The 26498-nt window shown below is 45.2% G+C and overlaps 1 protein-coding gene across 3 annotated transcripts; it reads right to left on the reverse strand.

Moving 5' to 3' along the window:
* Positions 1 to 604: 604 nt before the first annotated feature.
* On the reverse strand, positions 605 to 26498 carry ITP (ion transport peptide). 3 transcript variants are annotated; one of them, XM_084576415.1, is made up of 4 exons: positions 26210 to 26498; positions 24739 to 24859; positions 15973 to 16208; positions 14939 to 15254 (listed from the first exon to the last, which is right to left on the reverse strand). In XM_084576415.1, exons 3-4 carry the CDS (start codon positions 16206 to 16208, stop codon positions 15149 to 15151), a joined length of 342 nt encoding a protein of 113 aa, XP_084432541.1. In that variant the 5' UTR covers positions 24739 to 24859; positions 26210 to 26498; the 3' UTR covers positions 14939 to 15148. The 3 variants fall into 3 exon arrangements, with proteins under 3 accessions (XP_084432542.1, XP_084432541.1, XP_084432540.1); XM_084576416.1 differs by lacking the exons at positions 14939 to 15254; positions 24739 to 24859 and adding an exon at positions 605 to 1405; XM_084576414.1 differs by lacking the exon at positions 24739 to 24859.

The raw sequence follows: 26498 nt of genomic DNA on the forward strand, positions 1-26498 counted from the left end.
AGCCTTTTTAGTGCTCACGACAGTTATCAATCACGCGTTATTTTAAATGTGAATGTATATCTATAATTTATGTGCATTTAGAAAGCGGGAACAACGAGGTCACCTTTCCTGCGCACAATTTAGTCGGAACAGTTAACCGCGCTTTGTTCTTTCAATTTGCTCTCGTACGCTGTGGAAGGAAGACGTGGAGTGAATGTAAGGCAACTATGCCGCAATTTCTTTTCCGTTTTCTTTTTTTTTTTATGTTCTTGCCATCCGCCCATTCCAGAGATAGCCAGCACGTGGTGCAACTGAAACGCAAGAAAATTCAGAAAGTAATGAACTGCAAATGAAATCTTCATTATTCCCCTCCACCCATTCTAGGTGGATAACTAAGTACTATATTACCATATTGTCATCAGGCCCCGATTTACCAAAACCGGCTGGTCCAGTCAGCACTAAAACTGAGAAGGCTTTACTCAGGCCGTGGCCGGAGTGCAGTGTTTCTTGCATATGGAAGGTTCTGTACTGAATTGAACAGAGTGCATTAAGAACCTGAACCATCTGCGTCTGAATCGGTGATCTTGTTAAGCACAAGTACAACAAGTTTGTTTTATGACTTTTATTGAACTTCATGGGGTGAGGGCAGCGGGAGTAACCACGATAAATAACGAGCAAAACAGGCACGCAGAGCATAAAAAGCACCGGGTGTTTATCCTTTACTTTCTTTAAATATATATCTTTCTATCTACAGCTCCCAGCTGCCTCGGTCACAGCATAAATAGCGGATCAAGAAAAAAAAAAAGAAAAGACCGACGGCATAGCACGGACTAGAGCTCTTAAGCTTTGTCCAGGTTAACAAAGCTAAACCGAAACGTTCGCAAAAATATCGAGGCAGTAACTCTGCTGTCTATTGATGTGGCGCTTCAGTGACCGGTCCCATGACTGGCCCAACTTGTTACTTCCTCCAACCGCTTGGGGGCACTGCCGTCTCAGAAAGCTGCTGGCGTTGATTGAAGACGGCTTCATTAAAATATTTTTTTTTTTCTGGCGGTTAGCAGAGTGCAAATATGGCGTTGCTCCTGCTAGGTGTCGTCGTCCCATCCCGTGAGTAAGAGTGTCGTCAGCGTAGAGTCGGTTGGTTGATCTGTCAGTCCGAGGAAGTGGTGGTGGTGGTGATGGTTATGGCGGCGTTTTCATTCTGGGCGGCTTCGGTGTGGTTGGCTCATATCTTTCCGGGTGTCGTTTACGGTGTACAAATAAAAAATAGTTTTGCCGATAGGTGGCGCGTTCTCTTTTTAAGCGGATTCGTACTTTTTAGCGACTGTAGAGGTAGTCAACCTTGCTCTTGAGACCCTCCATCTCGTCGTGTAGAAGCAGAGCCTCGGCACACTTGAGGAAGTTCTCGTTCTTGAAGCAGTTGTCCCTGCGCATTTCGAAAACAAAAGAGAAACACCGTATATAGTTCAGTATGCAGTTTCGCCTTTTCTTGTACGGAACATACTTAGTTAACGGGTCACCACTTAAACGCGCAATAAAGCACAAAAGTGTGGCGTGTCGTGCTAACGCTTCACCTTCCTGTACCCTCTTGGTCCAGCAGGTACATCTCCCATGCGCAAGCGTCTGCCCACCTACCGCATACAAACATCCACTCTCCAAAGCCCACCTCCATGCACTCCGCAGGAGGCTCCAACCAATACCCACCCAGACAGAAGCCTACCGATATTGTGAATCCATGGTGGAAGCAAATTCAAGACGCAAGTAGGTCGTCTAGCAGTTGAAGCTATGTAGGGTAGACAACTACAATAAGGAGACTCACACTGCCGCATGCGTAGCATCGATTGCTTGTAACTTCGTAGTCCCACAGCATTTCATAGAGTTGCAGATCAAAACATCATCAGCAGACCAAAACATATTCTACAGAAGGTGCACACACAGTTCTCCATTAAGCAAGTAATAAAATCCCAATAAGGAGCGGTGTTAACTAGCGAGATGTTCACATACATGCTGTTCACATACTTGTTTATGGGATGTATTTTGGGTCTTAGACTGGGGATAAAAACGAATAGAGAATACCTTAATAATATGCAATTCGTCGGTGGAATTATCTTGTTAAGTAGCTTAGGGGACCAGTTACCTATAGAATAACAAAAGCAGAGCGATGGAAGAATTTTTAAACAGTGTCGGAAGAGAACAGCTATTTTGGGATATGGGGCGAAGAGATGGAAGTAGCAAATAAATATACCTAAGGTAGCAGACGTAGCGAACGCACACGACGAGCGCGAAATAACTAGAGGAATTAAAACTGGTTGGATCCCGTTTCTCAAACACTTTCAGGTCATGAATGGCAGGCTACCAGTGTCGCATTCCTCAAAGGAAATGCATATAACTGCTGTATCTTATTGGCACTCACTATGGTGCAACTGAAACAGTCAAGAATCCAACGAGCTATTAAGGTTCTATGTATGAAGAGCAAAGTTACAGGTGTGTCGTTACGACGCGGAGGAAGGGAACACGGTGGGTCAGAGAAATTACTGTAGTTAATGCCATTCTAGCCGAAGTCAAGAAGCAGAAATAGGCACGGGCAGGACATGTAATTGCCAACTAAGATCTTTATAACTCGTGCTATGGTCCTTCCAGTTGTGATGTATGGATGCGAGAGTTGGACTGTGAAGAAGGCTGACCGCCGAAGAATTGACGCGTTTGAATTGTGGTGCTGGCGGAGACTCTTGAGAGTTCCTTGGACTGCCTGAATATCAAGTCAGTCGATATTGTCGACCATAAACCCTGACTGCTCATTGGAGGGTCAAATTCTAAAGTTAAAGCTCAGCTACTTTGGTTATCTGATGAGAAGAGAGGAGTCGCTGGAGAAAGATTTGATGTTGGGAAAGGTTGAGGGTCACCGGAGAAGGGGTAGGCAGCGAACGCGATGGTTAGATGGCATCCTCGAGGCGCTGCAGATGAAGTTATGCGATGTTAGGAAGGTAGTGAGAGACCGGAAAGCGTGGCGTGACATGGTCCATAGGGTCACGAAGAGTTGGACACGACCGTGAACGACTGAACTGAACTGAGGAGATGTAATACGAACGAAGGATAGTAGATGGTCGCTAAGAGGAACAAATTGAATCCCAAGGGAAGGAAAGCCTAGCAGGGGACTGCATAAAGCTAGGTGGGCGGATGAGATTAGGAAGTTTGTGGGGTTCATGTCGATGCACTTTGCACAGGTCACCGGTTGCGAACGCAAGCTGTCCAATCCAAGCCGCTTTTCCTGGCGCTTTGTCTTCCTCTTTCTCCATCTCACCTTTCTCTCCGCTCTCCTCCTCATCTCTTTCAAACACTCAACGTTGGTAGCAACTCAGTTTGCAGGAAATATTGTAAATAGTTGCCAAGGAATTCAGAAATGGTGTTGATCTGTGCAGTTCACGTGACCTGGACCCTTCATACTCGTGTCAGCATGCTTTGCAATGTTGCCAAGATACTTTGTTGGGCGAGTTGGTACACATTCATTATTAATTTAAACAGCGCGAACAAGAAGACAAAGAACAAAATAAAAGGAAGCCACAGTACAAGTGTTTGTACTGTGGCTTCCTTTTATCTTGTCTTTGTCTTCTTGTTCGCGCTGTTTAAATTAATAATGAATTTGCAATGTTGACCTTTTGTTTTCAGCAGTGTCCATATTATAGATCGGAAGACAGCTTATCAGTGAGAAGCAACAACCAACAAAGCGCACAGTCAACCCTAGGAATAATAATAACAATGCCTTTTATTTCCATCCATGATAGAGGAGACTGCGGGTAAAAGTAGCTTCAGGAGAGGGCGACTTGACTGGAGCCCGCAGCCTCCTTTGTAAGGCAAACAACGATACAAAAGAAAATAGTCATAAATAACCATTGACTTTATATGAAATATGTACAAAACATAAGAGCAAAAAGACACGCAAATCAAATGAGAAATGCTCGTCAGTTATTTAGGAAGGAATGAGTGCCAAAAAATTCACCTATGGCTCGTACGTGAAAAGTATAAAAATAAAGGCCTGATTTATGAAATCAATTTAAAAATGTTTGCAGAGGGTATCATAATTTCTGTGTAGAATGATTGGTTTGTGGTGTGACCACCTTCCACTGGTCGCTCATGCTATCATGCAATCTGCTGAGTTCCGACTTTGGCTGTCCCTTGCTTTAAGGCCGCACGTAGAAACAAGCGCATAGCGAGGTCGTTGAGTGCAGCAACGCGATCCGTTCTGTTAAAATCGCGAAAGTGCTCATTTGGACGCCACTATAGCTGTGCTAATTTTAGCAAACGTACATAGGTGTCACAAAGGTTTGCATGCTTCAATGGAAGAAGGCGCGTATCTCGGAATGTCTGCGCACGCGCGGATGGCGATGTTTTCTTCGACACACTTCGCTTCAGGGAGGAAACACAAACGTTTGCCTTACGGGCCGATGCAGAATAGCAGGTTTATCTAATAGGAAAGGGGGGTGGGGAGCCGCTGGCAGCCGTAGGCGCCTCATTATCAGCACCGCGCACGTCTTACCTTTCTTTCGCTTTCTCATGAAATCACGGCGAAAGGACGCCTAACGGCTGCGCTGTAAATTTTATTGACGAGCTTCGTTTCAGATATGCAGTCTCAGATTTCACAGCCCTAAAGTATCTGAGCTAAGTCTGTGACAACGCAGCATGCTGCTGAAAATTGGGCGGCGGAAAGCAAAATTGTTGCCTCTCTACTAATTGACTAACGAACCACTGGTTCAAGTGGCCAGCTTATATCTGCACCCTTGATGACTATTAGTGAGCCAATAGGGATCAACGTTGAAAGCCGAGAAGTTTATCAGATTAATCTACTCTGTTCCACAATATCTGACTTCGAGAGTTCGGCTTCCGGCTTTTCGGTTAATGAGACCGTGTTGGAGGGTTAGTGGTAACCACAGGCCTCTCTCTCTCTCGTTACTGAACGAAAGTTTTCACCACCACCACCACCACCGCCTCATATCTTTTTTTTTTTTTTTTGTCATGAAAACATGACACAACAGTTGTGATGTCTCAGACTAGAACAAACGCACATTGTTTTTCCTTCTTTCTCTCAAACATAAGCAGAGTGGAACGCACTGTCGCTTGAAATTGGGAACATGTCATCGATCGACTCATTCTCATCGACTGGCGTACTCAAGAATCATCGGAAAAGTTCTTGTCTGAGTAGTGTACCTCGCAGTTTGCGACATTTCCACTATATTTCTTTCCTTATTTGTTTTTAATTGATTTTTTGCTTGTGATTTTGCCGTTTTTGTTACTCTATGTAAGTCTTTCATACATTTTTTTTTCTGAGAGTAATAGCGTGTGTTGCAAAGCTTTTTTGTGTTTATTGTTCTGTTTCATTAACAGTGTTCGTTTTGTCATGGGACTATAACTATAGCACCTATTCGTTTTTGCTTGCACCTGCTCTTGCTTTGGTCGGCGCCAAAAAGCAGCGTAGAGTATTCGGCAAATAAATGACAATGAAACAAACTGAGAGCTTATAGCCACAGGCGTCGGCATCACGACGACAGAATCAAGGCTTGTTTGAGTGCTCGGAAGGTAACCGGAAGCTATAGGGGGCGCGCACGGAAGCGGCGTCAAGGCCGCCTATAGACCACCGTTCGGTCCAGGCGGCCGTGCGGACGCCATCATATTTTGTCCTTGACTCGCGAGACGACGCCGGGAAACATTTCAGCTTAAAATTTCTGAAAGTTCTACCGACGCTCGCTCAATCCATTTGCTTCCTCTCCTGTATGCGCTTAAGTGACCACGAACATTGTATTGAAATCCTGATCTCAATAGGCGTGGAAATAATTTCCTAAGGAAATACAAAACTGCGCAAAAAAGACGGGACAAGAAGAACAGAGAGGCACACACGAAGCGCAGAACTTCCAACTGAATTTTTTGCGCAGTTTTGTATTTCCTTACGACATGAACCGACTAGCCCGACATCACATTTTACTTCAAATAATTTCCCGCATCTCAATATGGCTTCCTAACGTCACTTGATTTAACTTTTTACCAATCGTTTCGTAATATCGCCGAACGTCACCAAGAACGTCCCCAATACAATAATAACAATAAAAACATGCTCAACTACACAAGTTCATGGCTTGCAATGACATCCAGTAGCCACCGTCTTGAGAACAAAAGCTTGCGCAGTTTTCTAATTCCTTTGTTGCCCCCTGAACTCACTCTCATTGTGGGAACACTGGCCGCAGTTCCATCATGGCACTTGTGACGTCATGTGCGAAACCACCCGCCATATTCGGAGTCGTTTCTTCGGCCACTGGGCGAATTCTCCGGAAATACCGCTGTCATAGAGGCTACGTAGTTTCGTGAGTGATTGAAATCTTCACATTTATGCAGCAATGTAGTTCTAAGAGCGAATGTTCCTGAGCTAAGCGTCGTTGACGTAGTAGGTCTCAACCCAAAATTTGTGCTGGTCTGAACTTTGTCAACCCCATACATTATCATCCTTAAAGAGAGACGTGGGCTCTTATTCCGAGCTTGCGTCATTACTGAAAGTGCCGCTATCTGCCTGACCTTGAGTAATGTGACTGGTGGACACACCAGAACCGGATGACATCACCACTTCTGTTTCCGGTGCATTCGCCAATAAGATGACTTGAAGTCGGGGAGATAGTGACACTTTCTGACGCAAACTCGGAATACGGGAGACGGTTACAGCGTGCCACATTGTAATTGCTGGTGGATTAGACCGGGAGAGTGGGACAGGGGTACGCGATCACTCAGGAAGAGTGGAACAGGGGATCACGTTATCTACTCGCGCGGTCTGGACTAGTCAGCAGCAACGGCTCCTCTGTCCAGGCTGGAGACTGCAGCTTGCGCATACTCTGCCGAACGAGTCGCACTGATCATCTGAGTTTTTTTTTTTTTTTTCTGATTTCTGCGCGCTTCGCTTGTCTGCCGTTTTGTGCGCACGTCTTGTATTCTAGTGCCAGCCGGGCGTGGCTTCTGTGCAACCTTTACTTCTCGTTGTCCTTTCTGCGTGGAACACAGTGACATCTCAATATAATAAGCTATAATTTGTTCAAACGATGTGAATTTCGAATAAATCGGGGCCATTTTAACACACTTGGTGCTAACAGCACCAAATCGTATATTCGAATAAGCCAGCATGTCGGATTAAAAGAATTAGAATTAACGATCGTCCAGTAACGAGTTCCTGGAAAAATCAGCCTTAACTTTAAATGCTCTGACTACTTCTTATCGTTAAAGCACGTGGTGATCCTCACGCATATGATGGCATGCATGCTTCCGGACATCTTAACGACGTCCCAATGGAATTCGCCCGTTGTGTGAATGTCCCAAGGGAATTCTTTCAGCATAATAAGTTTTATTTTTTTTCGCACTAACTTTCTCTGAAATGGCGTTCTCGATGCGCGATGCAACGTCTCATTCACTTGCGATTTCACACAAAACAAGGTAATTATGCAGTGTGGTAACAAAAAATTAAACACTGTGTGCAGTGCCGGTCATTTTGAGCGTCTTCGGTCTTGGCTAGCAGCATGTACTCCCTTTGCAGATTCACGGACTTGGCCAGCAGTGGATGCTTTGGCAAGAGGCTTACCCTTGAGTTATCCAAGTCATAACAACTTATCCAAGCCATAACAGCTATAATTTCATCTTGAAGCGTGCTTTTAAGCAATGCAAAAAGAGCTTGTTCTTCGGTGTAGCTGAAGGCGATATTATTCTTTAGAAGTAACCAGCTTCTTCGGCTTCTGCATCTACGCACACTGCACCTACAGAGTATCGTGACTATGGCGTTGTTCGATCCCCACCAGTTTATGAAAGTACTCCGCGCACTGAGAACTGAGTGCAAGCTAGCGCGCCGCACCTGGTCAGAACGAATCAGGAGTCCTCCGCTACGCCACAGAACTGGTATAGGGCACGCGACAATTCATTAACGAATCAGCAATCCAAATTGCCGCTGCGCACACACTAAATGTATCATACGTGTGTAAGGCGGGCTACAAGCAGAAGCGAGTACGGTTAACCAATGTAAAAAGGTAAATTGAACCGACTTATCGGCCTAGATCCTGTATCCAGAACCGAAACGTATTGCCTTACATAGAGATTTCGGGATAGTTTCCAGGCGGTTGTTTTTCTTTTTCAAGAAAATTCATAACAAAAAAATGTCTGGGGCTGGATATATGTAACTATCCTGCAAACAAGGGCGGATGTGAATTCATATTTCTTCCGAGAAAGATCCGTGGGCAGCGACAGCCTTGTCCTACGCACACTTTAGTCTTCTGACAATTGCAATTATCGCTTGTGCGACGGCGATCCTTTCGCATGCTGCTGAGTCCAACGCCTCTGCGGATAATCGTTGTTGTGTTATACATTTACCTTTACCGCTGAGGCGGTGCTTGCCAGCGTATACATGTAGATCTCGGGAATTATCGTGTCGCAAGAATCCTCCAGGCGTGCGTTACATATATGCCAATTACGACGAAAGAGCTCGTAGTGCTTGGGGCGTCTCTGAAACGTTGTTCCCCATTTTCGTATCTCCCGTGTAACAGTACCAATAGCTGCACTGATGTGAGGTCTTCATTTTCTCTAATGCTTATTTTGGTACTTTCCCAGACAAGCACGTGGACTGAACATTACCTCATGCTCATATCCCTCTTGACAATGACCGCTAAAGTGTCCGGGCGAAGATCACTTTTTCCTCTTGTGAAACACTGACCCTATAGTACACTAGACAGTTGTGCTTTCCTTACAAGCGTTGTCCGCTTGTTCGTCGCAAATAGTCTCCTAAATACTATCCATGCTAAATAGCACACGACTCGTGAAAGTCGCGAGTGCGGTTGGCCCCATAGACGTGTCATCTCGTCCGCTCGTGTACTCACCGTCTCTAGTTTAGTCCTCTCAAAGATTTCAATAGAACATCATCTTCTTGCCCCGGCGGGGGAGGGGGAGTGATTAGGGCGCTCTACTATATTGTGCCCAAGGATGTGGCATGGAATCTCGGCCGGAACAGCCGCTTTTCGTTAGAGGAGGAAAGGGAGACGCCGGTGAGTTGTGCGATATCAGTGCATGTTAAAGAACCCCAGGTGATCGAAATTTCTGGAGCCCTCCACTCTACTGCGTCTATCACAGCCTTCGTTGCTTTGGGACGTTAAGCCCCGTAAACTAAACCAAACCAGATCATCATATTTATTATATTTTGCTTGATAATTCACCACTACGGATGTTCAGCAAACATTGCCTTCTATGTCGATGATTTTTATCGAGGGAAGAAATTGAATGACGTTGCTTAAGAATGGAAGCTTTTAATGTCCCTTTTCCCAAAAGAACGCTATTTTCCAATGCAATCAATAATGTGTACTTTCATCACGAGTGCACTTTACTGTGAAGCTAAGCCAGCATTCGTGACAGTTTCACACGGCGCCACCGCGATAACGAAGACTCAGCTGTAAAATGTTTTCTTGTTAACTATAACGAAAAGTTAATATAACAATGTAAATTTATAAGCAAGATAATTTAGATGCATTTCACTCATTCAACAGAGTGAAAAGTTAAAACATTGGTTCAGTACACTACGTCAGATTATTCAGGAGAGTAATAAATTATGATGTTCATGATCATCATCGCCATTGGAGTCCCTTTGCTTCTATGCTCTCTGGTCGGCCGACAACTGGCTCTCACTATTTTACATTTATGCCCTGCTTGTAACCTCTGGTATGCCGCCGTCAAAGTATGAGATAGGTTCTGACTCTCCTCTAAAGAGGACGGAAAAAAATAAGAAGTGCACGCTTCTCGTCCCAATAAGTGTTCATTATTTTTTGCAGTGCGATCTTGATGACGTCAGCACCCACCCTCATTCTTCCACCACGGCAGGCACAGACCACTGGGACGCTGATGGCTGCAGGGCGTCGAAGCCAGTGGAGACTGTTCCCGATAAACGGCATATTTTGACGCTTTATTTCCTTTGCTGAGCCTTTGATTTCTCTAGAGACAATTCCAATACCCTATTTGTTTATCGCCTACTAATAGAATGACATCAAATTCTGACAGGTTATTTGATTTCCTGACGCTGGGAAGTAACATTTGCACGGTTATGACCGCGGCAGATGTTTATTTTTTTGATCATGTGTAAACCATTGTCCTTTAGGATGAAAAGGAGGCACATTTTATATCCGGCGCACTTACCATACATAAATAGGTAGCCTTTGTTGAATTGTTGTAGCCCCTCAGCGCTGCGATCGCATATACTATAGGGACGAGTTGTTGATCAGCTAAGATACTTCTAAATAAGTATTTAGGTTAGATAATTGTGGGATGACGTGTAAAGCAACATATTTTTCGGTGTCGTCCCGTTAACTGAAAACCGTGATGATCGCCGACATCAAAGAAGTAGGAGCACTCCCTGATTAAAATTGTACGTACAGTCGTGAGCAAAAGTGGTATACAACACTCGGGCAGTGACAGAGCTCGGGAAAACTGCGTCGAAATGCCATCTAGCTACAGCTACAGGGACAGCGACACCGACACCACTATTGTCTCGATCTTAGATAGCTGTTGCTGGATAAAGTTGGAATGCAGTTTTCTCGAGCTCTGCCACTGGCTGAGTGTTGTATACCACTTTTGCTCACGACTGTACATGTTGGTCCCTCATAGAGTGATACAAATCTGCATAAGAGAAATAAGGTACCTGTACCGCGGATACAGTAATATACTAGGCTAATGCATGTTTGTATTGAAATTTTCGCTGTGATTTTAGCACTATACATAACAGCCTAAAACTCCTCGCATACATGTACTATATACGGTGTGCGCCATCAAACGTTAGAAAATATTTTAACAGTCCATTTCGATCCTTTCTGATTCGAGTTCAGAATCACCGTCTATTGCACCATGCAGCCCCATGCCCCCATACCACCAGATGTACCATCAACGTCCATCCCAAACAGCCCTTGCCTTGGAGCTTCAAGTTATATACATCGCGATTGATTCTCTCGCTTCTGTCCACTTTCAAAATTGTTTATATCTGCATCTGATCCCCTCACTGTTATTAAACAGTACAAGGCTCTTCGGAGCACATTCCAAATTACACAATTCATTCACCAGCTCTGGATTCGCGCCCGTGCTCACGACCTGCATAATATTTATGTGGATACAGTGACACACCTTGACACACCGCACAACCCGCACTTTACCCCCTCTTCCCGCATATCCGTTCCTGTCCCATGTTTCCGAGTAACAGGCGCTGCGCCAGCGGACTTGCGCTCTAATTCCTCCGTGTTCGTACCACTCCTCCGTAATCTCACTAGAGAGGGGACGGTATCCGGACGCTGGATTTGCGCAGGGGCGGCTCTGACACCATCTGCGCGTAATCGGTGGCGTGATAAACGTTCGCAAGTGACTGACAAGTACCCTCATTGTGGCGCTGTCCCGTAACTATGTCATGTGAGACACTTTTTGTGAACTTTCCCAGCTGGAGCTTCTGTGAGACAACATTTTCTATGGATGGTAGGCCTGTGGTGGGACCTCCAATACGACTATAACGAGGGAACATTGGATAATCGCTTTATAGAGAACGTTGGCGAATTTTGAAGCTAGGCCAGTCTACATTCCTTTTTCTAGCTTTCTCCCACATTTGCTAACTCTTTTTCACTGTGCCTAATGACGACCATCTCGAATATATAAAAAACGTTAGCATTGAAACAGGAATATTTGCTGCTGGAGAAGAAACACACGCAGGGCCTGAGTAACTCTTCCACAAGGCAGTTGTCCCGCCATTGAAGTGGAAATCGAATGCACTAACAATGGATCCACCTTTGTTAACCTCTTGTTTTGCTTTCTCCCCCTTCAGCTGTCTTTCTCTACTTTGATTCAAAGCTGGAAGCACATTTCAAGCGCTTCTTTTCTGAATCCTCCTTTTTTCTTACTAAACATGCAGGAAGTCACGGACGAGGTGTCGTGCATTTTTAATAGCCGCATCTCATATTAGTCGTCCCGCTTACGGAGAAGAGCATGGAGTACCAGGGTGAACTGCAGAATCCAGCTGTGTGCGTTTTTTGCCGAGTCATTTTAGCACCTCAGACGCTCGTAATGTAACTTCCTCCCTGTGCGATAACTATCATACGGATTGGTCATAATCAACTGTATAGTCATTGTTGGTACCTTATTTTCCTTATATTTTGGTACATCAAAGAGTTATTCTTTATAAATTCATCCACAGAGGTAACAATCTTGGGTAATGTTTATCTTTACGTTACCATTGATAAAGCTAGACGTGTCTTAACTACTCCTCAGTTAGCTGGTGCAAAATTTATGACGAAGTTTGTGGGTGAACATCTAGGCTTTTCTTTTTCTATAGTGCTTGCGAGGTGTTGCTGCAGTAAACGTTAAAAGAATACCTCGTCGTAATTCAACTAATCAACATCTTGCGAGTCACTCAGCCCTAAACGCCGTGAAAGTGAAAGAAAAATTGAAAAACAAAAAATGAAATAATAGACCCAGGTGTGATTTGCGCCTTCGTTTTTATTTCGAAATTTTTTTTCTTCGCAATTCTTGCACCCTCTTTCACAATAAGAGGCATCGTTTGTAGCACCTAAGGAAGTTTTCAATATATTTTCCCAGGTAACATTTTTTTTTCGCACTTCAGGTGTAAAAATAAATATATGTATATCTAGTCTAGCTTTGTCGCAGGCATATTATCTACAAAAATGATAGAACACAAACTATTATAAATATACAGGCTTAAAGAGCATGTTGTGTAGCAGCTGATAAAGCGTCTATCCTTTAAAACTCGAATACATTAAAAAGGTGTCTAAGAAGAAAGGAGATAACATAAATAACACAAAAGAAGTGAAAAGTACAAACAAAATTGTTTGCTGAATTCTTTGCGTATAATTAACTTTTCTTTCTCCTTAACATAACCTCTACATATCTATCTGCGCCGTGTACTATTCCTGAGCACGCAGTCGTGAAAGCACGCATTAAATAACAGAATACAACGCAACAACGCAAAAGAATAACCACTCTTGACGCGCAACGCGAAGCAAGAACAGAACTTGAAGCACACATACTCAATAAAGACTCAATAAAGACACAATAAAGGACATTAGAAAAAAAATAGTTTGAGGTTGGTGTGAAGAAGTTCAACAAAAACAAGCAATACATGCAGTGGCATTTTCCATCTCTTTCGAGTGTGCCACATAGGGCGGTGCATCTTGTATGTATAGGCGTACGAATAACTTACATATAAATAATCACGGATAGCTTGTATGCGTAATAAAAATAAATAATACTGCCTTCTCGTCCGGGTACAATATAGTCTTCGACTTACAGGTGTACATAAGGTCTTCCTCGGTGTGTACATTCAGTCTAAAATAAAAGGGGTGATGTGTTCAACAGGTGTGTTTCTATGTACAGTCATCCCTTTTTGAAGACATCGTAGAATACGAAACAAACGTGAGACACAAAATTAAAAACACAATACAACGAATATGCCAAATAATCTCCGTTGCTGACCAGCAGAAAGAAAAACAGTGTAAAAAATGCTCGTAAACAGCAACCAGTTTGATATATACAAAACAAAACAAAAATTGAAACACAAGATGTATATGAGCTGCATGTAGGAACACATTCCAAACGAACCATATTCTATAATTAATGGCTCCCTAATAGGCGCTATGTTCCCGGCGTGATATGCGCAAAAGCTTCCGAGGAGCTATTTTCATGAAGTCTTCATTATCGTTATTCAATCATAGAATTATAACACTGACAAGGAAAGCCGCATTTTTTTTCTCGTGTATTTGTAGGAGTGCAGTGCTGATATCATACGGTTTTAATAGTTTTCTTTATGTTAAAGTAGAAATTAAAGGTGGCATCCGCCAGCAATCAATCTCTTAAATAACACAACACATATCGATAGTGCTGCAGTTTACACCTGAAACGCCTGAATTGAGATTCAAGCCCAGTCTGCCTCATTCAGGGTTTACATTTAATGATTTGCATGTCCGTGAATTAAACAAAATCACACGTCATTAGTTAAGGTATAACCTTTTGCTTACTTTTCTTCGTGACAGGTAACGACAAGGCAGGTTACTTGCAAGGGTCCTGCAGTAAACTTACGGAAGGAATGCACCAACCGACATACTTGCCACTAATCCAAAATTTTGTTTTGTCACGTGCACGCCTATGTAATTTTCTCTGCAGCCCAATATGCTTTTTAATTAGCTCTTCGCGAATGTACAGACAGAGCGTTTCGCGCATTGACATCTTAAATTTCTTCCTGCCATTCTCGCCGGCCACGTGGTAGGATATTCGAACTCAGAACCTTTGTAAGAGCGCACTCACGCCGAGAACATAGCGTTTATCGTCACCGCACCGCGTCCCCTTGCGAGCCAGACAGGTGATGAACAGCTCGCCACGAACCGCGAGTCTTAAACCGTCGCATGGCTGTACGAAAACTCTCCCCCAAGATTCGATCCTTTGAACTTTGACGCTACAAACGCCGACCGCTCTCCGCCGCAGAAAAATGCTTTCTTGCGCTTGTGAGCAACATAACCAAGTGTAAACTCAACCAGAAACGAAACAAGCGTCAACTGCAGCGGCGTGCGCTCTACTCGAAAAAAAAAAAACAACAACAAATTCCTGCGCACACGATGGAATCCAACCCTACAACTCAAAATACCCGAATACTACAAAAACAAAACAAAAAAGGGCATTCACATGATCAGTGCATTCGTAATCACGTTCATTATCAGGATAGACGAATGAAATGCGACGACAGTTCAATTAATTAAATAAACTATGCAATACAAACTACTAAAAAGTCCAAAAGTTCAGTTGTCAGATCTTGCACGTATAGGGTATGCTGCATATGGACGGATTCTTGGACGGGCCTTGATATATGCGATCGTTCATGTGGGTTGATTGTTGCGAATACTTTTTGTTTTGCTTTTCTCTCGTGGGGTGAGGCAGAAGAGTGAAAGAGGAGGAGCGAGGTTGTGTTTTGTTCCGTCCGTCGAAAATCCACGCTTCCTCTCTGTCTTTGTTTCTCTCTCTCCGTCCGCGACTCGAACAAAACCAAACACGTCCGCTGACTCCGCCCCTATGTCACCCCACTCTCCCCCCGTGAGTTGGGGCGTCCGTGTAGCGGCGGTGTGTCAATCGATGATCATCCGTAGACGTAGTTAATCATGCGTCGAAGATCGGTCATCTCGTCTTTGAGTAGCAGGGCGTCGGCGCAGAGGTCAAAGTTTTCGTTCTTGAAGCAGCTGCCCCTGTTCGCGAGAGACAGTGGCACGGGAGAAAGAAGAAACACTGGATGGTTAGATATACGTCGACCATCTTCCTCACGCCCCACCTGACGAGAAGTTTCATATATAACCGGGACAAGTGGGCGCGAAGTCGACTTAAGAAAGATGCTTGCACTGTGGCCTACATACGGTGTTCATCATTCATGTATCTAGGAACGCCGCGTGGGACATGTTTGATCCTTGCCGTGAATAGAGCGGCGTCGTAAGCTGGTTTGAATGCAACCAGCTGTCATGCTTTTCTAAGCACTGACATGACAAAAAAAGCACAAAAGAGTTACCTAACGCTACGAAGTGTAGTTTAAAATATGGTGGACTGCTCAGTAAAGTATAGTTGGTGGGGCAGTGAATATCGTCGCGAGCTGCGCTATGAGCTGATTCTAGTGTTATTGCATCTTTGTTACTGCCGGTTCAATGCCTTTAAGTTACTGCGCTTCGTTCGTACTGCAGCCTTGTTAGCTTGCGAACCGTCGGATGTGATTGTCACGGAAAACGGCGACTGGACGTACTCTAGCAGACTCTGTGTACTATTCTCATAGCGTTTGTCGAAACTCTTGCAAGTACTTCAGCAAGGGTCGGTCCTCTGGCTAAGCATACATATCATGCACATAGGTAAAGACATACGCATCGCATTTGAGTTCGATACGTTCCCTTCGTAAGGGGGTGAATTGAAGGCCGTGCACACCTGCATAGGTTGTAGACCTGCGGCTCGCGGTAGAGCTGGTAGCACTCTTCGCAGACGCGCTCCAGCCGGGCCAGGTAGGACTGCTCGAAGTTTCCGCGGCAGCCGAGTTCGAGGAAGGAGCGCTTGTGCAGGTTGCGCGCCGCGCAGCCGCTGGGCTGCGTCACAGCCACAAGGCCGCACACGAGCAGCGCAGCCGCCAGCCAACGCGCGGGCACCACCGAGAAGCTGGTACTCATCTGCACCAAAGAGAGGAGGGGAGGATCGTCAGTGACCGGCACCGCACGCTCTGCGCATGCGCGTGAGGGACACCTTCAGTCACGTGGTACACATATACTACGATATCGGCATGCTACGTGCAGGTGTATCAGCTTATTCAGTGGGAATAACTTTCTTGAAATAAAATATTGAAACCAGTGTCGATCATAGGTTTAGAAGCTCGTTTATGAGAAACGCAGTTACCTTGTTCTGAAATAATGACTAAGTTACTTGAGTCATTACTACCATTTTATGCATTTATTAATTTTAATTGAGTCTAAACTTAACGTCTTGTGTGTAGCGCAGGCGACAGCAGAAGCAAGGGCGATTTTTCTTTTTTGTCAATGGTAGGAAGGGGGGGGGGGGGGGGTCGTTATAGCGGCGTTGTAGTACTTTAAGTCATTTCCCTCGTACAGTGCACCACAGGTAAGTCCCGAAAACATAAACGCAAGACAGTCTTTTTGTAGCGACAAAGCATCAAATACGTTTTTCGCAGATACGGGATGCGATGTTTCCAGGCACAGTCTATACATAGTATCAACTAGGACAGCTGCTTGGGCAATCAGTTCGTTATCTATTTGTGACAAAACCGCGCTTGTTCCGCGCTGTTTTGTCACAAATAGTATCAACGTTTCGCGACGGCCACAGCTTCAGCGGAGGGCATCCGGTGCAAGTGCTTTTCAGTCTTTCAGAACCGGTTCAGGTCAGCAGTTGTGTAGTGAAGTCAGCTTACTCGAGGCTTCCGTCGCCTTGCGAAGGCGAAATGCATTAGCCTCGGCCATGTGCGCGGTGCCTGTCGTGATATCGACGTCCTCGTCCGTCATGCGACCTTTTTCTGGCTCCTCAGAGTCCAGCTCTTGACAAGGCACCGGCAAGGGGAAAAAATTTGTTCCCGCCTAAAGCGACAAGGACAGCAGATCTTTATCTGAGAATTCTAACGTAAACTAGCTGACTGACGCAATTCTTTTGGGTCTGTTCGAAATAAAATTTTCGCTTCCCAGTGGTATACTTCTCATATCTTTCATAACAAAATCATTCATTACTTTGCTTATTGTGTGACTTTTTTAGTTACCAAAACTCGTTGTCTCTCGATTTTAGTTCGCGCTGAACCTTGCGTTAATTTTAACTAGGATTGCAGATGATCTGATTGTTAGCTCTCTGCGTGAGCGAGATATCACCACGTCTCTCATAGCCATAGTTGCTTTGGGACGTTAAACCCGCAAAACCAAACTAAACCAAGCCGGAATATCATCAGCGTGTATCTGGCAGGTGACATTACTGGACACTGATTGGTTGGCGGGTTGTGTGACGTCACTAGGCCACGTGACACAACCGATTTGGCAGGAGCTGCCTACTCGGGTATCTCCAGTGAGACGGGAGAATGAGATGGGCATTGATCACTTCGATTCCAAGCCCGACATTCTTATAGGCTACGCAGAAACGCTCGTACGAATTGATAAAAGCAGAGCCTTATCCCTATGTTGTGAGGTTATCGTGGTAGCTTGTACGACTGTATCTTAATGATTTTTTGTAAGATAATATAGGCACAAGTAAATGAATTACTGATTGGGCGAGTACCAAAGAGTAAGTATGCGAACGAAGACCCGCAAGTGAATGCCACAAGCTGGAGCATTTAAGAGTCATATCCTAAATTTGGAGCGTTCCCTCTTTCCTTTTCTTTTTTTTTTTTTCTGTAAGTATTTTTCTCGTTCAGTCGACCGTTTAAAGCAGCTAACAGCGTCTCCACCGTGACGACACTCCCAGCTTCCATAAAGGTTATCAGCTTAAAGCGGAGACAAGTATGTCAATGAACCTTCAGTATTAGGAAGCTGCTCTTGGCAATCAAAGCCTCCTTCCTAACTTCAGCCCACCCCTTCTACCGATCGCTCTCTTTCGTTCTCTCTCTTCTCTTATTTTCATTTATGTCAGCAATGCGGTCAGCTAAAGTGTTACTTAACTCTGCTTCTCCGCCTACCCGTGGGACTAAGGACGGGGCCTGATTATGAGCGAGAAGAAACAAGATTTCGGCAAGACTCGAGTGACAAAGGAAGCGGTGCTTGTTAAGAGAGAGAGAGAGAGAAAGAGAGAAATACTAGATGAGGGCAACGCGTTCAAGAATGACGGAATCGCGCCCGATTGCGTCATACGGGCTCCGCTAATGGCAGCTTCCTGTAGGGATTCCGAGAAAAAACCATCCGAATGGGACGAATGAATGCCCACAAGGAATGCGATGCGAAGCAGGTAGGACGCAGACAAGGACGCTTCTTTGCTGAGAGAATATAAGTGGACGCGGGTGGAAGGAGAAGAAAAAAAATGCATAAGGGAGCGCGCGAGAGAAGCATGCGCATTCTTGTATACGCAAGGCATCATTTCAATCGTGCAAATGGGCTGAGGGTCTGTGAAAAAGCGTGCACTGCTATGCTAGCCAGAGGCCTTCCCAGGCGGTCTCTGTGTGAGTTCCTAGCAGAGCTTTTGGTCCCGCTGATTTTCGATTAGTAAAAATGTAACTTGCCGAAAGAAGAATGCACGAACAAAAACTGACGAGGCGTCTTTGCTGCGTAACAAGCCGGCAAAAGGGCATTGTTTTAACGTCCGAGTTCTGCAACGTCGTCTGCTGCTTTTCCTGAAAGCAGACGATCTTGTACGAAGTACCACGCAGACGACGCCCTCGACATTGTGAGCCATTAAATAAACAAAAATGGGTATAGGAAAGTTAGTCTCAGTCAAAACGATCTTATTCACTTGAAATTGAGAACAGTCAGCAGCATTAAAAACAAAAAAAAAAGCTATGAATGCTGTATCCAATGGCGGACATGCTAGCCCCGGGGTTGCAATGAGCAGATAACTGTGATTTGACTACATTTTATGAGGGTTTTAGGCGACGTCGATTGTTCAGATCATCGTCGTCGTTGTTTTTTAAGGCATTATTTCAAAATGCTAAACGGCGTGGAAGATAGAACAATATATACGTGTGTGCTCCCGCTCCACGGATACGGGTTATTACAACCTGCAGCTTCCACAATACTGCATCCTACTCCGGCGTTGGAGTTTGAGCTGCTCGCATTGTGCTCCGTCGCGTGGCGAAAGGTGCGTCCGCTGCAGGACCCGCTGTATTACGCTCAAGCCTATCCTTCCCAGTGGAATTTCTACTGGTGCCGTCAGAATTCCTCCGGTTTTCCCCCGATCCGCACGGCGTGATTACAGAGTGACTCTGCACCGCTGCTCTTCGCGAAGAAGGAGCCGGTTTAACCGTCTCCGACTCGGCTCGTGCGTGTCGCCGCAGCTCAAAGCCCAGCGCACGCACATCTCCGAAACGTCTTGGTGAACTGTTATGGGGCTCCGGCGCGACGACATGATGGTTTGGGAACGGCAATGTGAGAGAGGGCAGGACGGGGAAATCGTGCTCCGTGACCGCTGGACGGAATGCGCGTGCACTTTTTTTTTTTTTCATGACCGCTCCTATCTCCCTTGTGTTTTCTTGCGAGTGTGTGCTGTGTATATTTCCGATTCTCCAAAAGAAGGGGACGCTCGTGTGTGAAGTCACGTAAATGTGAACTCGACGTTCTAAGCTTTTGGTACGTTGTTGAGAGGGAAAAACAATTTGTTCAGCATAGTCATGCCAGCCATGCTGCCTGGAATGCGTGTGGTTATCAGGAAATGTGTACGCCTCATCCGCTGGAATCAATGCCAGACGACGCCGTCGCGAGGTGGCGCCACAGTATAGTTGTTCCCGACCACCCGCATACCGTAAACTTTTGGTGGCGACTGTACCTGTATGTCCGTACCGCATTGAAAGATCTCGAATCTGTGCAACTCAAAGTAAAAGCTACTTAAAAATCGCGCCCGCTCATTTATGATCTAAGTTGTCCTAATGGTTCAACCCTTTTAAGAGATGTGGACACCTAAAGTACTCAATTCTTTAACCTCCCATATATGAACAGTAGCATATATGCATCAATAGTTTTTGTTTATGACCATTGTTATACATTTTGCTCGTTTGTGCAACGATTTTGCATTGCGTAACTTGGAGTGACTACAAGTATTTCACTGACTATATTATATAGCCGGAAACATCCATTGTGCCATGTACGAAAGACGGCTCTCATAAGAGCAGTTTAGTTTGAGGACGGAATTAAACACCTAAACACATCGCGTTTGTCATCCTTTCTGCATGTTCTTTCGTTTCGTATTTGCACACATACTCAGAATTAATTCTGGTCTGACTAGAGCCCTTTACACTATTTGAGTTCGACTTTTTGATGCGTATCATTGCTTGGCCCATATGTGGCACGTACGGAATACATGCACAGAATGTCTCCACAGTGACAGTGTGGCTTACATCGAGTATAATAGGTTATATCGCTGGACAGTTTATGTCGAGTACAATTCCATAGGACTAATTGTTCGTCTCAATTAATTACCGTTGATTAGTAAACCGTGATTAAATTGAATTTATGCTACTACCTTGTAATATATCGTTGGATAGCTTATGCCGAGTATGACTGCTCTTAACTGATTATATCTAAGTTAATAACCGCTAATGGGTTCATTGTGAATAACAATTGAACTAAATGTTACGTAAAGTGCGATCGCACTACGTTTTTTGAATATATAAGTTAGTTAATTTTGACCACCGATTTAACTCCACTTATAATGTCGTCATATATCGTTCCAAATGTCTGGACGAACACAATCCAAAATCAAACGCTTAACAATTCAAGAACCACGTAAAATCGAGCGTTAGCCTAACTCGGTTAAAGGAAAACACGCAACAGAAGCGAAACGGTAGTACTTCATTCTTAACTATTCACAGCACGTAAGGAGAGTTAAGTTTTTAACCACTGGAAAAGGAATCCCGACAAATGCCGCTATTTCGACATTGAATGAAATTCGGCGCTGATTTTTATCGGAAGTCGACTCGCAGAAATTGCTTCTGACTCTAAAAATAGTTTCTGCGAAGACTCCGTCGACACGATGAACGAAGTCGACAGAATGCGAATGAACATTCTATGCTGACTGGATTTTAATGACGCACACCGTGTTACGCGGAAGGGTTCGTCGAGATTTTCCTATGACGAGTTTTTCAGTAGGCAGCGCTCCTTTCGTAAAATTAACAGAGGAAAAAAAAAGCCGTTAATGAAACATTGTGTAGCCTCGCCAGGCGTATACGCACTACTGCGGCTTCCAAGCAGGCTTGGCGGTATGCATCTCGATAGGATTGCAACACCACCTCTACGCCTTCCAACGGGATCTTGGCGCATGCCTGAAGCTTTCAGCATTCAGCTTTAAGGCTCAGCGGATCTTGCCACGGGCATTTTTTCACACGGTTGGCCCATAATTCATGCGCGTCACCCCGCGAAAGGAGCTGTAATTTCCAGATACAGGGCGTGCCGGAGCGATTATAAACCTATGCATATACCTGCACACAGCTAGGCAACCTGCCAGAGAGCGGTAGTTAACGTGACGTCACCGTTTCTTTTCACTATGCACCATCTGCTCATTAGATGTGTGCAGCGCTGCGGAAGACAGAGCTAGAATCAGCCAACCAGAAATACCGCGTTCTGCAGCAGCTGAGTTCATAAAAAAAAAAAAAAAAAAAAAAAAAACAGCTTCCCGTATTCATTGCTAATAACGTCTGTGACATTTAGAAGCAGTATTCTGCGGTCCTCACGAGCAGGGTTTTGCGTCATCTGCGAACATCTACCTGATGCATTGTGCCGTCTGCCTATCAACTGCAGACGACATTGCATGCTTTTCGTGTGCCAAGTCATAGCAGACGGCATTGCGTGAGACGCGCAGACGATTTCATTTTTCTGGTTTTTCACGCTAGGGCATACACGATACACTCTTGACTCTTGGCAAATGGTTGCAGACGAGAGATAAGATCAACGACAGGCGGTACTAACGGGGAAGAAATGAATTGCCCACGTGAAAGTACGCGAATCAAGGTTCACAGGTGGTGCCTGCCCTTCGTGGCTTTTCAAGGGCTGCCCGTATACTTGACACAGATATCGATATAGAAATGCCGGAGGCGCTACGGTGGGTCGTTTCAAGAGTGGAGCGTTTATAGCTTGTGAACGAGTACGTCGAAATTGAAGGACGCTTTTTGAGGGCCTTCCGTCAAAGCCGTTTTGAAAATGCCATCTCGCCATTTCTTTTGTTTGTTTTTCTTTTTTTACGCATTCCTCGCTTCCTGAAAAACGAATATGCGGTCAACTAACTTTCAAGTTTCTCATCCTTCGTTAAGAAATTACATTTAATTTTTGATATAAATGTGCAGCCACTTGCGTGTGCACTTAATAAGTACACGTCCAGAGACTTCGTTTATGTTTTTGATCGCAGCCTAGCGATGAACTGTTTGACGCTGCCAATATTTTGTCTCCGTACACGGCAGCAGTCGGTCTAAGATATAAACTGTTTTTTGGCAACGCTGGAGAAGTCAGTTTTCATATCTAGACGGGATGTGATGGTCGCCACTGACCGCACTACGAATGAGCGCGATGAGGGGGCGCCTGACGATCGGAGTTCACGGCCTCTGCACGTTACACGCATTTTGCTTGCCACCCTCTTTCTCCTCCCTCAGCAAAACATCCGGCGGCGCATCGGATTTCGTTTTTTCGCAACCCCGAACGGCGCCTTTTTGAAAGCGATAGCACGCGACTCGTGTCAGCAGCGGATCACGAGTGCTAGCGTACATAGTCGTTGCTAAACAAACCCATGTTGACAGCTCTCGTTCCTCTGTTACAAGGTTGCTCGCGGTACGTTGCCCCCACATTTGAACTTTCTATTCATTAAAATCTAACTGTCGGAGGTGCATTTATTGCTACGGCAAAAGAAAAGGAGCTTGATCAAATATGGCCTTAGATATGTCTCTCAGAGGAAAGGGGGGGGGGGGGGGGGGGTCATAAACGCTTTGGCAAGGACATCACCGCCTATAGTAGCCCAGCACCACTCCAAGGTGAATCTTGTAACTATTGAGATACCAGTATAGGTACCATGCAGGCGTGACAATTCGTGCGGATGGCACTCCGTAATTTTTCTAGAGTTTTTAACGAAAGAAGGATGACGCTCACTTGTGGCTGCCGATGTGTGCGAAGTGTGGAAATATGGCAGTGTACTGTGCATTTTCAGCGGACGCTAAAGAACCACAGGTGATCAAGGTTAGTCTGAGGAGATTGTTTCTCACCATCCCTCATAGCCTGTGTGCGAAGTTGCGATGTTACATCGCACAATGCGACCTTATGTACACATAAAAGGAATGCCCAGAGTTTTCTAGTCAGGTGCCTTTATCACGGTATCCGCTTCTTTTCCAGAGCGCTTTTCACGTGATAAGGTATCGTTGTCATCAAGGTCTAGGCGCCTGACAAACCACCTGCGATGAAAAGATCAGGTCTGACGATTCTACACCGTTCTTAGATTAAAAGGAAGGAAAAGCGCGACGGCACACCGATTATGCGTCGGTCGATGCGCAGAAAGCAATCCGATCCAAGCTAAGCATATATAGTTGCCGACGGTAGTCAAACGACAGCAAATCTTCAGACAGAAACCCTAGACTGCATGGCGGGCGCTGTCGCGTTCTCGTAACGGCACACCTCCGCGGTCGTGTGTGCGTTCCCCCACTGTCTGCGGCTATACGCTTAAGAGCACGTATGTGTCGATCTCGGTCGAACAATGGCTCACGCGTGTGACTCAACGACGGTGCACTCCAAGGTCCCCCGAAGGTCCCCTGCTCCGGTGTCACACACAGTTCCTCGCGATGCCATGCGAGCTATATACTATACAGCGGCTGCGTTGAAAAACAACGGGTGAGGTCAGTTAAATGTCAGACGAAGCAGAAATTACTATTAACACTCACTTGCTACGTTAAGGCACGCTGGAACGGATTAAAAAGGCCAATGAGGACAACTCAATCCAGTTTTTCCTTTGCAATGAACTCAGATTGTTTGCTTTTCTGTAAATCTGTAGGCGTTTGTTCGGTAGCCAAGGACTCTGTAGACGTCGTTTGGAGTTCTGGTGTCGAAAGTGGAGCATATTTTTTTCTGCTGCTACGAGTAAATGAAAACACGTCTCGTGCATGATGACCTCGACATAATTTGGACTCTGCGATCTGTGCTAGCCGAGAGTGGATGGCGGTGTGGTCTAGCTTCAGATATCCTCAATTAAGAAACGTGATTTCATCGTAATTTGCTATTAAGATTGCCCGCTGGCGACAGTATATACGTAAACAGCGGGAAAAATATCAGTAGGCATAGTTTTCTAAATTATAATATTTTGACACTATAGGGTGTCGGCGTCGCACAGGCTTCTTTGCGTCGAGTCCTCTGCCGTTCATACATTGACAAGCGATAAAAGTCACTGCCATACGGCTGGACAGAGGGATCGCGCTATTCTTTTCACCTGCACCGTAACGGGCTCATGCGCGCTTGCCGATTAACGCGCTGAACGAATTAGTCAGTACGTGCTGGTTAGTATATCTTCTTCAGCCGAAGCAGGTTATGATGATCAACATACCTGTTGATTTGACAAGCTTTTGAGTCCGATTTCGCCTCCGAGCTGATCTCGATGGGATTACGGTTTCCAGAAAGAGATGGCGGGTGTCTCTTCGGGGGCCAACGGATAATCCAACTTAGGGCTGATGGGGTAGGAAGAATGGGGGCAAAAATAAATAGGGTGTGGAAAAACAAATCATAAGACAAAACGAAACGAAACAAAGAACTAAAAGGTTCGAAAAAAAAACAAAAGATGGGGGAAAATGAGGTTGCATAACCCATCCAAAGCATGTCAACAAGAACGTTGCATTTTTATGTCTTTTAAAGGTATATTGAGGAATTAGAAGGATCATGGTGATCAAAGGAGAACCGTTGCAAAAATTATCGGAACACGTAGGAGCTGTCCATAATGAAGCAAAATAATCACGTTAGCTTTTCAACGGTTAAGAGATTTAGGCTCCAAAGCGGGACGAAAGGAACCTCTCCAGAAGAGGAGATTTTTCATACAACTACTTTTGCAATAACATCTATTGCTACTACAGGTATGCTACATCTATACTGTCGGGAAGATGAAGTGAGAGTAGGGCATACAGTCGAAGATTCCTGTAGACAAACTCGCTCAACGAAACAAGGTAAAACTCGAAGAATGGCGTAGAAAATAGCAGACAAAAAAGGATGGTACAATCGCGTGCAAACACATAATATTTCCGGAAAAACTATGACACAATTCGCACACATACATGCTTTAGGAAGCAGTGGCTGCCGCTTCAAAGAGGCTATATTTATCGGAATGAATGAGAATAGGGAAGAAAATACAGGTTGCGTGCAAATCATGTCCGTGCGACTTGAGCGACAATTGCTCATGCGCAGGTGTGTCAGGCCTCCACCAGAGCGGCTATCCTCTATTCGGCTTCATTACTTTAACAATACTGTAACGAGGGTGACCCATTCACATTCATTTTAAAAATTTCGAACGGTTCTCTTCTGATGTATGGACAGCATCCACGTGCATTTTGTGTGCACATGTATGTCATAGCCATGTAGTACTGCGAGAGGGGGAAAGCCATTAGTGTATTTGTGATAAGACATTCAGCTGAAAATATTTTTTTGCCCCCCCCCCCCCCCCCCCCCTTGCACCTCATAGATGAGAAGCGAGGAGTGCGACAGTTATAGATGAGCATGGTCTGGACACACCCGCATTTCTCTGAACTTACAATGCATTCAAGCATTATTTCGTGGTACTTGTGCCGAATGCATCAATCGAAAGGGCGTCATATACACAGAATAACATCCACGAGTCTCGTCCTGTGATAGGGATAAATTACCAAGCAGGCCAACCACATAACAGGCCGATGACCCACAGCTGAGGATTCGATAGGGCGCAACAACCCAGCTCTCATCACCACAGAGGGAAGGGCACGTAATTAGAGAAGCAGCGAATATAACAAGCAAATAAAACAAGTAACGGGAGTGAAAGACGAATTACCACGCACCGATTCAATCCACGGCGAAGGGTAGGGGGGAAGGCAACAAGGCTTGGCCACAGGTTTGACGGCAGCAGGAGCAGGCAGGCAACGGTGGTAGCGGGGAGGTGAGAACGATTGGGCCAACCAAGGAAGGGGGGCAAAAGTAACACAGAAAAGGCAGCAGCACGGCGGGTTCTCTGTTCTATGCACGTCTAGCATATACACGGGCATAAAATACCCCCACGCTGGGTGTCTCTTCCTTCTCCGTGTAACGGCGGGTGTGGTCACGCTGGCTTCGGCAGGGCGCTCGTGGAGT

This window comes from Amblyomma maculatum, chromosome 8 (genome assembly GCF_055883805.1).
Source record: "Amblyomma maculatum isolate TAMU_Amacu chromosome 8, ASM5588380v1, whole genome shotgun sequence".
NCBI lineage: Eukaryota > Metazoa > Arthropoda > Arachnida > Ixodida > Ixodidae > Amblyomma > Amblyomma maculatum.